General features: G+C 22.9%; 1 protein-coding gene across 1 annotated transcript; it reads left to right on the forward strand.

The window, feature by feature from the left end:
* Positions 1-5697: 5697 nt before the first annotated feature.
* Positions 5698-12909, forward strand: LOC122719588 (protein takeout-like). Its single transcript, XM_043945535.1, has 6 exons — positions 5698-5842; positions 7228-7326; positions 9517-9667; positions 10378-10511; positions 10995-11144; positions 12576-12909. Exons 1-6 carry the CDS (start codon positions 5770-5772, stop codon positions 12728-12730), a joined length of 762 nt encoding a protein of 253 aa, XP_043801470.1. The 5' UTR covers positions 5698-5769; the 3' UTR covers positions 12731-12909.
* Positions 12910-13361: the final 452 nt, after the last annotated feature.

The raw sequence follows: 13361 nt of genomic DNA on the forward strand, positions 1-13361 counted from the left end.
ACTATTCAATTTGCTGATTAAAAAATAAGTAAAAAGAATCAACATTCTTTAATTTTTATATAGAAAACTAATAATTTTCTATTTTAAATAAAACAATATATTGAAATTGTTCGAAACATTATAAAATCATTCGAAAAATATTTAAATATTAATATTTTTTTTTAAATTATACGATATGTATAATAATAATAAAAAAATTGTTTTATTATTAAAATATTCTTAAAATTGTTTAATTTGGAACTATTAAACAAAAACTAAAACTTGAATCAAATTTAATGCTTTTAAATTTATAATTAAACATAATGGCACGTTAAATTATAATAATAAAGAATTTCGACCACGGTATAAATAATTAAATATTCGTTTGTAAAATAGTGAACTTGTAATCGTTGATTTATTAAATGTCGATTTCAACAAGAGATTAGCGTGGAAGGAATGCCTTTCACACGTAAAATGTAATTTCACATTTTCTCAAAGAATAAAAAGTTAAAAAATAATTAAGCGCTTATCTTAAGAATTTATTGAAGATTTAAAGTTTCAGAAGTTTGTATAATGATTTTTAAAAAAAATAAATTTTAACCAAAGATAATTCTATATACGAAAAAAGCAAAATTCAAAAAAATCAAATTATATTATTGATAATCAAGTGATAATCATTTCATAAAATAAACAATGAATTGATAATTTTCAGTTAAACAAAAAATAAAAATAAAAGTAATTTATCATTTTATAATTTTTTTTCTTTTACTTTTAGATAGGTTATAAGAAACAATGCATATTATTGTATAAATTAAAAATAAAATGTTCGTATTCATTTTCTCGTACTCATCACGATAAATACTTTCAACAAACGCTTCATCTGGTTAGAAAATAAAAAAAATGAAACGAGAAGTGCACTTAAAACTGGTTACCCTTGGTTGGATATTATTAAACTTATTTTTCTGTCTAAAGACTATCTTTTTATTTCTCATATATACTTTATCGATATTTTATCAATTATTTATTAAAAAAAAATGGAATAAAAATAAAATAAAATTTAAATTTTATGCTATAAAATACTATTTTAATATCATCTAATGAATATTCATTTTTTCATAAATTATTGATTCATTTCCACTTTTATTTACTTTTTTTTATTTATTCATGACCTTATAAGTAAATATTTATTTAAATTCTTGATGAAAATTCAAGGAGGTCCGTTGAAATTTGATGAGATCAAAGAAAGCAATGAACGAAATAAGTAGAATAAATTCTTCCTAATAAGCATGATGAAATAAATAAAGAAATAAATTAAGCGTTTCAAGTAAAAATATTATATTGGATAATAATTTATCTTGTCATTTCCAACAAAGAAAAAATTAAATTAAATAATATTCATCTTTTCCCAGAATTCTTTTACTTCCTTATGCAAAAATTTGTTTGCATTAATGAAAAAATATATAGACATTTTAAATAATTGTTAATAAACCTTACCTAACATTCTTATGAAACATAATTGTATTTTGAACTCGATTCAAAGTACAATTATAAATTGTATGATAAATTATAATTGTAACGATAAATTATAAATTGTAAGTAAAAAATCAATTTTCTATCATTATTCCAGTTTTCCTTTTTTTTTTCTTTTTTTTTTTTTTTTTTACTCTTAATGTCTTCATCTTAAATCAAAAAAATTTAATATTTATCTACTGGTATGAGTTTTTATTAGATATTTGAAAATTAATTAGGAACATTAATTATGACATTATTCTATTCTAAATTAAAAATTGCTAAAAAAATAATATTCATATAAAAAAGGATGAGACTCCATATTGCATTTCAAATAATGTAAATCGATTATCCTACTTATAATTTCAAATGAATTACGTCGAATTACGTCACTGATATGTGATTTTTTATTACGATTTATCTATTATCCATTATTATTTCAGTTTATTCATACATTGATCGTAAAATTATCAATAAACTTACATGCTATTACACTTTTATTTTTTATTTTTCATTTATTTTTCTTTCATTTTATAATTACTATTATTTTGATTTTATTATTTACATTGATCTACAATAAAATCATATTTTATTTATATTGAAAACTACTCAAAAGATCATAAACAGTATAAACAAAATTTAAAAAAACATAATCGAAAAAAATTATTATGAATTGATAAATTATAAATTGTATTTAAATTTTTTAATTGTATGCAATTTTGTCATTAGTTAAATAATTCATAGAATTTTATTAATTCATAGAAATTTATTAAACTTCCTTCAAGATCTTGTAGTGTTATTAATTATCAATATTAATGACACATTCATTTTTCCAACATGTTTTTTGCTTTTGCATTATAATGTATTAAGTGCTATTGAAATTCAATTAAAACTTCTGACGTATTATGTTAACGTATCATAAAACATATCGTTTAATATAGAATATAAATAAAATTAAGAGATTTAACGAGAAAACGGTTTAATGCAAATGATTGATTAGCATCTCTTTGTAAACGCGAAAAAAAACGAGAATCTATTAATATATGATTGGATGATGGTAATATATGATTGGATGATGGTATTATTCAAATTTTAAAAATTCATCATAATTTTAATAGATAAAAAAATTATCATAATATATATTATATAGAATATTTTTAAACATTTTTTTTTTTCAAAATATATTGCTTTATATACAATTATAATACAATTATAATAATCAATGATGATAATTATCTCATAATATCTCATAATCTTTTGATAATAATAATAATAATAATAACAAAAGAAAATAAAAAGTAGCTATACAACAAGTATTTCTGAAATCTTGTATTTAATGTGTTTTATTCATAGTCGGCAAGATAATTTTGAGATCAATGAACCTCGAAGCACTTTTTTATGACCTTGAACGCTTAACCTTGTCAGACGTTCTCAGTCATCTTCAAGAAAGCCATAATAATATTTAATCCGTTCATTTATCGTCAATGTCATGTAGGGTACAACTGTTCAATGTTAGATCATAATTTAATCATAATCGACGATCTCGCAATGAGGATAATAGGTTTCGTTTCGCGCCAAAAATCGAAGAATCGAACGGTGAATCGATCGGTCGCTCTACGTTATAAAAATATAGATTTAGATCTTGGCTAATAATTTCATTTGAGTCAATGTCATTTGAATTTTAACTGAATCGAGACAAGAACGATCATATAAGATGAGGAGATTAATTCTTAACGATATATTACGAGATAAATTATAATTTATGAATAGAACAACGATTTTATGCGATGAAGAAATGATTTTACAATGATTTTAGAATGGAAAAACAAGTTTTAATAGTGAGGAGGGAATAATTTTCAACTTGTAAGAATAATTATGGAATGGAGGATAAAGAAAAGATATAGTAAATTTGCGAATAAATTGATTTTAAGTAATAAAAAAAAATTATTTTAAATGCTAAAAAAGTTCATGAAATAATGATTTCAAATGGAATGATTTTATGAGATGAAGAAACGCTTTAGAATATTTATATAAAAGGATAATTTTACTTTATTATGAATAATAAGAAAATAAAAATATGAAAAATTTTAAATTTAGATAAATGGATTTAGAATTCGCTAATGAAATAATGAATAATTTTAATCGATGATAACACAATATGTAATAATTAGCATAGAAAGATGATTTTAAACAATGAAGAAGTAATTTATGCTCTATAATTAGTAAATTTTGAAGAGTGATCCTACGTGACGAGAAGCACGCTGCATTTAGGGAACAAAAATTAAAATTCTATTAAAACCTATCAAACTATTGAAATGAAATCCTACTAGTGATATTATCTTTCCAATGAAGTACCTCATTATGAATCTTTATATATATATTTCCTCCTTAATGTATCTTGTTGATGAAAATAACTTAAATATACTTGATTATCAAATTTTTTGAATAATTTTAAAAAAATATTTATTTACATTGAATTTAAATATTATGTATAATTAATTAAAATACTATAATTAACCTATATTCAAACATTAACAATATTTTCACAATATTTTTTTAACAAATTTCCATGTTTTATGTAGATATAATTATATATGATATAATTTTTTTTTTTTATTCGATGCAAATTTAAATAACTATCAACAGCGTTATAGTGTTTGTCTAAATCTCCTTATTGTTTTGTTTGTTCTCTTAAATGATTCATTTTGAACGTTTATACCTCTAGACCATTTATGAGATTTTCTTTCGGATCTTTTATTTAAAATTCCGATGCAAGAAAAACTTTTATTTCATTATTTTGTTTAATTTAAATTCCGTGAATGAGATTAACATTGTTATTTATTTGTATTTTATATTATTTTTTTTTATATTAACAGAATTTTCATTAAAAAAATTATTAATTTCCTTTTGTGCTATGTTGTCATAAAAATTCTTTTAAAAATGATATTTATAAAAATTAGTAATATATTTATTTTATATTATAGAGGAATTGTTTTAATTAAAAAACGACAAGAAAATCTAGAATGTTTCATTAAACTTGTAATAAATAATTCATAGAGTAACATTATGCAATATAAAAATCTTCGATTTATTTCATCAATCATTATTTATTTTTAAAATTACAAATGAGAATGTAATAAAATACATTATTAATTCCTGATAAATATTTAATATTATAGTTGCTTGAATTTTAATTCAAAATTAAAATATTTGACTATAAATAATAAATAAATTTGTTCAAATCTTTTACACGCATCAAGTAATTTTTTAAAAAACTCTTCCTCCAATTGTTTGAATCAATTGCAATTGTATAATTCAAATATAATTTAATATTAAATTTTGTAAAAATCCAATTTATATTAAATAAAATTGAACGTTCCTTTTAGAAACATTGTTAATTTAATAATCAGCTTAGATTGACGAATTAATCACAGTCAATAGAGCACTATAAATAATATAAATTTTCTTCCTAAAAAAAAAGGATTTCATAAAATATTCTGAATTTATTTTCAAAATGAATGAATGCTTTCAATTGTGTACAAAACAATATACACAAGTATATATACACAATATACTGACTGTGTATGACTGTGATCATAGAAAAATTTTTCTATCTTTTTTTAATCATATTTGTCAATATTTTTTTGTAAATACTTAATCGCTAAAACAGAAAAAAGTATTGAAAAAAAACAGCATAAAAAAAAAAGAAAAATAGATGCAAAATTATGAATTTATTCAAATATACTTGTAATATATAAAAATGAAGATAGAAAAAAACAATAATTCAATCTAATTGAATAAAATAAGAATAAATGAAATATAGAAAGAAAAATGCACGAAAAAAGAAAGAAAGAAAGAAAGAAAGAAAGAAAGAAAAAAAGAAAAATACGATCTTTATTGAGAATTTTTTTTTTTTTCATAAACGAGAGTATGAGATTATATAATTTTTTTTTTATATAAAGATACCAGATTTTCTATCGATAAAATTGGTATCGATATCTCCATTTATCATCAGTATCAGCGCAATGAATCATCTCGAGTACATTAAACTAATTCACTACCACCACAATATCTTCGCTCTGTAGCTCATTTAAAAGATTTTTTTGCATAATTTCATGGGAAGAGAGGTATACGTAAAGTACTTGGCCAGGTAAGTAGTGGGGCGATCCTTCTGCTTAAATAGACTGCATCAATGACCGTTTCTTCCAGTTCACCTTCAACACTCCAAAGAAATTTCCATTCGGAGAAAAGAACAGTCGTGAACTGTTCATCGAATTTATCATGGGAAAAATAACAATAATCAGATTTTTCGTCTTGACGACGATGTTGATGATGACCATTGCTGTCGAATTGCGTGAGTAGTTTTTATATTTTTTTTAGTTTTAATAATTGGTCGATATTCAAAATTAAATTTCGAAGGTTACTCTTTGACTCTTTTAGGATTGTAATAATTGTATGTGTGTAATAATTTTTTTATTAATTCCTCTTCGCTATCAAAATGATCCTTTCGATAATATTAAAAAAAATGACTTTTATTAATGATTCGAGAAACTATAACAAATTTTCCGCACAATTCAATGTTTTTTTCTTTTAAAAATAAATTATCAATTGTCCGTTCAACATCCAGTATTTTTCCAGTATTTTTTATTTAAACAAATCCTACCGTCATTCTATCCTCATTTCTCATCTAATAATCAGAATTGAATTAGAAATTATTAAAATCACTAGTTTGCTCTTTGCATTATTATCCGTGATCTAAAATCTTAAAATGAAATCATTTTCATAAAAATTAATTAAAGGATATGACATTGCTTTCGAATTCGATTTGTACTTATTTCAATACAACAATCTTTTATTAAAATAAATTCGGTATATGCTTATTAATCAATGTATGCAATTTTTAATATGATAAATAAACATTGTAAATATTTTTTAATTAAAATATTTTCGATGATTTTAATAATAAAATAAAATAGAATAAAAAATTGATTTAAAATAAGATGTAAAACCAAAATCAAATATATTCAAATGTATTCTTATACTAACAGCGTTCTGCAAATGTACATATTGTTTGTTAAACGTATTTATTTTACTCGTACTTTATTTGCTTATTTATTAATTCATTAAAAATAGCAGATATTTTTAATCCATATATCTACTAAAATCTTGATAATGTTTATTATAACACACTTGTAAAATATATTTTAAGATATAATTTATAACATATTTTAAAATATAATACTTCATATATTTTTATCGAGAAAGTTACATTATGAAATATTATAAAATATGTTATATAATATTATTCTAAAAATATATCATAACACTTATTATAATTTCAATGATATATATCTTTTATATATATATATATATATATATCTTAAAATTTTTCACGATTTTATTTCAACAAATATGTACAAACCATTGCACGTGGATCTAAAGAAACATTAAATGTCAATGTCAATGGATAATAAACAAACAGTTGTTACATAATTATAAAGGTAAATCGAAAACCGTCTCATTTCCACGAAACGATCGATCGAAAAATCATTAGAGCACATACATTACATAGGTACATGTAGGTCTGAAAGAGAAAGTCAACTCTGAGCTTCGTAACTGGTGTTGAACTTTATTGGATCCATTGCAATGCAATAACTTTTTACGTAATGCTTACATGCGACATTTTTTTCATTTTTCCTCCCTCTTTTTCTTACATTCTTTATTGCTTTTTTCTTATAGCGAATAATTGGAAGATATGCGACAGATCGCTACCACAAAGGGAATATAATCAGTGCATCGCCGAAGCTGTAAGAGACGCTGTCGTTTCATTAGCCGGAGGTAAGAATTGCAACTTTATAAAATAAGTAAAGCAGATTAGTTTCAATTCTCATATCTATTTCCGTGTTCTTGATTTCAATTCATTTTTTTTCTCAAATTTATCAATTAACGTTTTTATTTTATTCGATCTTTATTTTCGATTATTTCTTTCTTAATATAAAATTTTCGTTAGTATTCGTTGATATTTGATTCTTTCTTTTTTTTTTATTGCGATATGAAAAGACAGATTTATGACTTACAAAAACCTAATTTAATTGACAAATATTTAAAATATACATATATATATTTATTACGTATCGTTCAATCGTTCAAAAAGAATAAAAAGTGTCATTTTGTCCGATATAACTATTATTATTGGCAATAAAATATTCAATGATCCAATTAATTATAGCATTAATATTAAGAATAATAAAAAATTATTGTTAGCACATTAATTTCATTAATAATATTAATTAAGCTGAAAATATTATTCAATAAACTAGTAAACTATTTAAATCTAAATCTATTTGATCATCAATCATCTCTATTATTGCACAAAACCATAAAAACCATGCTGAATAATCATTATTTGTCCAGTTACGTAAACACTTCATCTGGCCAATCGTGACTGCCCACTTTAACATAATTTTCATTGAGAAGCTAATATCTTTAGTAACTATAAAACACTAATTTTCCGCGGATATTTCTAACATTTCTAGCGTTTTAATTCTCTATTTCTTTTTTTTTCAATTCGCGAAATTTCAATGTTTGTTTCTATATATATAACTTTTTTCACAGTTGTTTATCTGTATCTTGATGGATATGCAAGTCTTTAAATATTTCACTAAATAATAGTAATTTTCATTGAAATACGGAAGAAATATATTTAGCCCCAAATAAATTTTCACGTATTGCAAATTTTTATAATTATAACACATTTCTTCGAAGAGATTCTCATCTACTTGGTTTACTATCTCATCAATATTTTTTCAACAGTCTGAAAAAATATTTCAACATATATACTATTTGTAATTATACTTTATATATACTATACTATACAAAATATCTTTTTATTTTATTTCTCTACAAATGTATGCTAGCAATATATGTATTATCAATTTCTTTTAACCAAAAAAATCTAAAAAGAAACGTATCCTCCAATGTAAAATCAAAAAATTCAAAGATCAAAGATCTACAAAGTGTTATTTTATCAAGGAGTCTCAGCTTTTCAGCTCATCTGAAAAGAAATCCCAAGAATATAACCCTTTCTCGACAAATTTCCAATCAAATTTCCAACCTCTCTTTCTCCTCTCAATTTTCGACTTATCAAAATAAATAAATTAAACAACGAAGTCACACTGAATCCCCGCTGATTTCACCAGAGCAATGCATGCTGCGTTTCCTCGAAACTAGCATTAATTTCTCTGGCATAATCACGCGTTGTAATTTACAGAAGTTCTCCTTGACTCGAGTCGACCGTCCCTTCGCTTTCTAGGCTCCCGACAAAAATTCACGCAAAGACTTAGAAACATTCCCACCCATGGATCACCAATATTGTTAACTTGAAACAAAATATTTAAGAAATAACAGTTTTTCAAAATATTTCAATATTAATCAATGTTCAACTTATACATTAATATCGGTATATCCTTGAAATTTCCATTCATGAAGATGTCGAGTAATTCTAATTACGTGCGTATTTATAAAATTCGTATACCGCCGTATCATTAATTTTTATTAAAATGTTTGTGTATCTATTTATGAATGTCGTTAATATGATACTATCGAAATAAAGATATTTTAAAATTTAAATTTGAGTTATATTAAATTCTTTAATATTTATTTAAATTTTTTAATATACTTACTTTAATCCAATGTAATATATTTGAATTTGTCTATTAATGTTGCAATTATTTTAAATATCTATTTGATGATTGTGCATCTACTTACATATCATTGTTGACTCAGACATTTCCTAATACGGTATATTTAAAATGGTCACTACATCTTTGAAATAAAAAAAAAGAAAAAATTGAAATGCAATTGGAACATGAGAACACGTTTTCTTTACTCTACTTACAATTATAACAAGAATTTTTATATATTCACTTTTTTGATTACTTGAAATTTTGTTTGGGGTATCTTCTATTGCAGAAATTGTCAAAAAGCGTAAAAGCATGTAAAATTAAAAAAGAATATTTTTTTGCAAAGGTTTGAAGAGCTTCAAAATTCTGCCGATTGAACCATTGGCCGTGGACAGCGTGAAAATTGGAGAATCGCAAGGATCGGTTACTTTGAGGCAAGAATATAAAAATATCAAGTTATACGGACTTACGAAAAACCTTGAGATCAAAAATTACAAGTAAGTTACATTGTTCGTTAGAAAATTTTTTGAAATTTCGAAATTAATTGATTTCCAAATTTTTTCAAAAGAAATATAAATTAAATTTATTATTTTTAATTTGAATTAACAATATTAAATGTCATATAATTGATTGATTAATTTATTCAATTTATTGCTTGCAAAGATTGATTATTATGATATAATAATAATTAATGTGTACGAAAATAACATTGCAAAAATAATTCAATAATATTAAATATAAATGTCACTGTACAATATTATGCAACGATTTAAGAAAACTTCATGTTTTTATATTCATGCTTTATTTTATACTCTAATTAAAATTCGAATATGGGTAAAACCGGTATATGCCCAATATAGCAACAAGAAAAATATAAATATCTCGCTGGTATCGAAAGTTGGATGTTAAAAATAAATTTTTCTTAATCATCTGTATAATTTACAATTTATAAATGTAAAAAAAAAATAGTTACGATATACATATATAAGTCATAAAAATTCAAAGACTCAGAAAATTTACATAAGATATAAAAAATTTTGGTTGATTACAATATTAATTTCGATTCAAAATTATATACGATAAAAAACTTAATCTTTAATTATCATATCATCAAACGTATCATACATTGAAACATAGCGAATAAATTGAATATTGGCAAAAAACAAATGTTCAGTTAATAATAATAATGATAATGTTGGCTTTTTAGCATAGACTGGGATAAATGTCTACTGTCATCGGAATCGTACAATCCTCAAGTAGATTTCGTCGCCGATTACAAAATCGAAGGAAAAGTGTTGCTTTTACCTGTCAGAGGAGCGGGAAAATCAAATATAACTATGTGTAAGTATATTTATTAATTTTTTTTCTTAAAATTTTGTGATACAATTTTATTAGACGAATATAAGATTCTTCGTGTACAGTTATTCTAGACTTTTCTGCAATATTTTGCCGATTTATTCTGTCTACAAATAAAAATAAAAAGAATATGTTATATAGATATTCTATATTCACAGATTAGATGTAAATGTTTCGTTAAAAAGTGACAAATATAGAAGAATACGAAATGACAGAAGATTGATTTTGTGTTCGATGTAAGATAGAAATATTATTTGACATGCGACACAAAAATTATATTTAAATAGATAACGTGATTTATGATGAAATTAATGATGCAAAAAAACCGATAGTTTATTTCGAACTAAAAATTAATCTATTGATATTTTGTATTCTATTGTATATATATATATTTTTTTTTTAATAAAATGCTGACAAAACCTGAGATTATTTATCACTTAAACGTTTATTTCATTCAAATATATCTAGATGATTTGAAATCACACAACGAGATACACTGTGAAAAATACGAAAAGAACGGAGAAACTTACTTGAGAATCAAGAAGCATGCGGTGAAATTCAATCCTGCTAAAGTGAAGTTGAGATTTGAAAACCTGTTCGATGGCAATAAGGAACTAGGTATTTATTAAAAATTATTGCTCTCTATTTACAAATATCTGAATGCTTTGACCGATTTTTAATAATATATACAATATTATTATTAAATTTATATCCCTGAGACACCTTTATAAAATTAATCCTGAAAACTATAATAATAAAAGTCAATTCTGAAGGCTGTAATAATAAATAATAAAAGTAATATAGTTTAGTATATAAAAGTGTCAATCTATGATATACACAAATTGAGATCTATTAAGTCAGAAGTAATTTAAATACAATCTAACATTTTTATGTAACTCTTGTATTTATTTTGTCTTCTAGATTTTCTAAAGGTGTCTCACGAGTATATTAACATTTTGTATAAATATTATTAAAACATATAAACGAATCAATGATTGATATTAGTAAATAAAATCAATACTTTCTTCGTTTGATTTTTTCACTTTTACATAGAGGAATAAGAGAAACGATAAATGTTTATGATAAAATTTAAAGAACGTAATAGAAAAATTCAAATGAATCAAATAATTTTTATTCCAAATGCATCGTGATGTTTTCACATAAAATTATGCGAGAGTTACTCATTAGAAACATTATTTACATACGAGTTTCAATCGTGCAGGACGATTGTTATTCCGCTCGTGAAAAAGAAATATAATCTTGGTTATCTGACGAGGTCATCCTGTTGAATAAAAAGAAGAATAATGCAACGTCTAGTTGCTACACCATTAACCGTTCATAAAATATCGTTGATCTCGTGTCAGATTAGTCACGGTTGCATGAAAATTATTAGACAAACGTTTTTGTTTCTTTAGCTCTATGTCAGCGGCAATATTTATAGTATTCTGCTTTTATTTTTTATTAGGTTTGGTTATATTTATAAATTATATATACAAGGTTCGTTTAGATTTCAAAACTTGTCATTTAAAATGAGTTAAATTTAATTTAAATTTTATGGAGATTATAAATCGATAAATTACGATTATTACATACTTGATCTAACCTAATAATCTAATCATAATAATTTATTTGACTTAAACATATATTGATCTTACATACAACCTTTCGCAGAAAGTATTCGATCACTCTTTAAAATCTATACATTTTTTTACCGTTTGTACCTTGTTTCTGCATTAAACTATTTCGAAAAAATTTTTAACACATATACATATACAATTAATGATAAAAATTTACAAAATGTATTATTTAATATTTCATTACAGACTCAGATAAAAAAGCGACATTTTTCTTTATGATTGAGAATTGCAATTTTTTCAAAATTTTTCTTATATATCAATTAATAATTTAATTTTTCTAAATAAAAAAAAAAGTTGTTTTGCTCAATTTAAAAAAAAAAGCTATTCTACTTTAGGAGATAATCGAATATTTTCTGTCACTTGTATTAAAGTTAAATTATGTTTTAAATATAATATTTTGATTTTTTTATAGGAGAACAAATGAATCGTTTTATAAATGAAAATTCCGAGTTACTTTTCAAAGAGCTCCAAGCAGCTTACGAAGAAACCTTCAGTCTAGTTTTTACCAAAATCGACAACGAAATTTTCAATCGAGTGCCATTCGATAAAATTTTCCCGTCAAAATAGATCGAAATGAATTTTTTTCGTCAGAAAAAATCTTTTATCAACGTATAGTATAATAAAATACGATACAAAAAAAGATAATTTCGCAATGTACCAAAAATTTGTATGATTAGAATTATTTGTATATGAAAAAAATTTTTACAAATTATATTCAATTGTTATTGTAATATTGTAATATAAAATTCTCTTTTCTTTCTTTTTTCTTCTTTGTCTTTAATAAAAAAATATTTTTATTGATTTTTACATATCTATTTTGTCAATCATTTAAATCCTTATTAATCCTTCCTCTATTATATTATTATTTAAAGTTCATAATTTTATTAAAAAATTCGATTTTTCTATATTTATATTTATATTAAAAATGAGAAGAATGATGATTAATATCTCGAATTATCAAAAATTTTTAATTAATAAAAATGTATTTTGAAAGCTAGAAATAATATATAAAGTGATTTATGAGGTAATTTAATTTATGATTAATGAAATAAGTGATAGATAGAATCGAACTTGTTTTTTCCAAGGTTTAAAAACTTTTATGACAGTATTTCATTTGAATAATGTTTATTTTTTGCTGATTTTATTTAAAATTATGCCAATTGAATAAAAAAAATTAATTATCATTAAAAAATATTTC

Source organism: Apis laboriosa, unplaced genomic scaffold, assembly GCF_014066325.1.
Source record: "Apis laboriosa isolate Shangri-la unplaced genomic scaffold, ASM1406632v1 scaffold85_cov150, whole genome shotgun sequence".
Lineage (NCBI taxonomy): Eukaryota > Metazoa > Arthropoda > Insecta > Hymenoptera > Apidae > Apis > Apis laboriosa.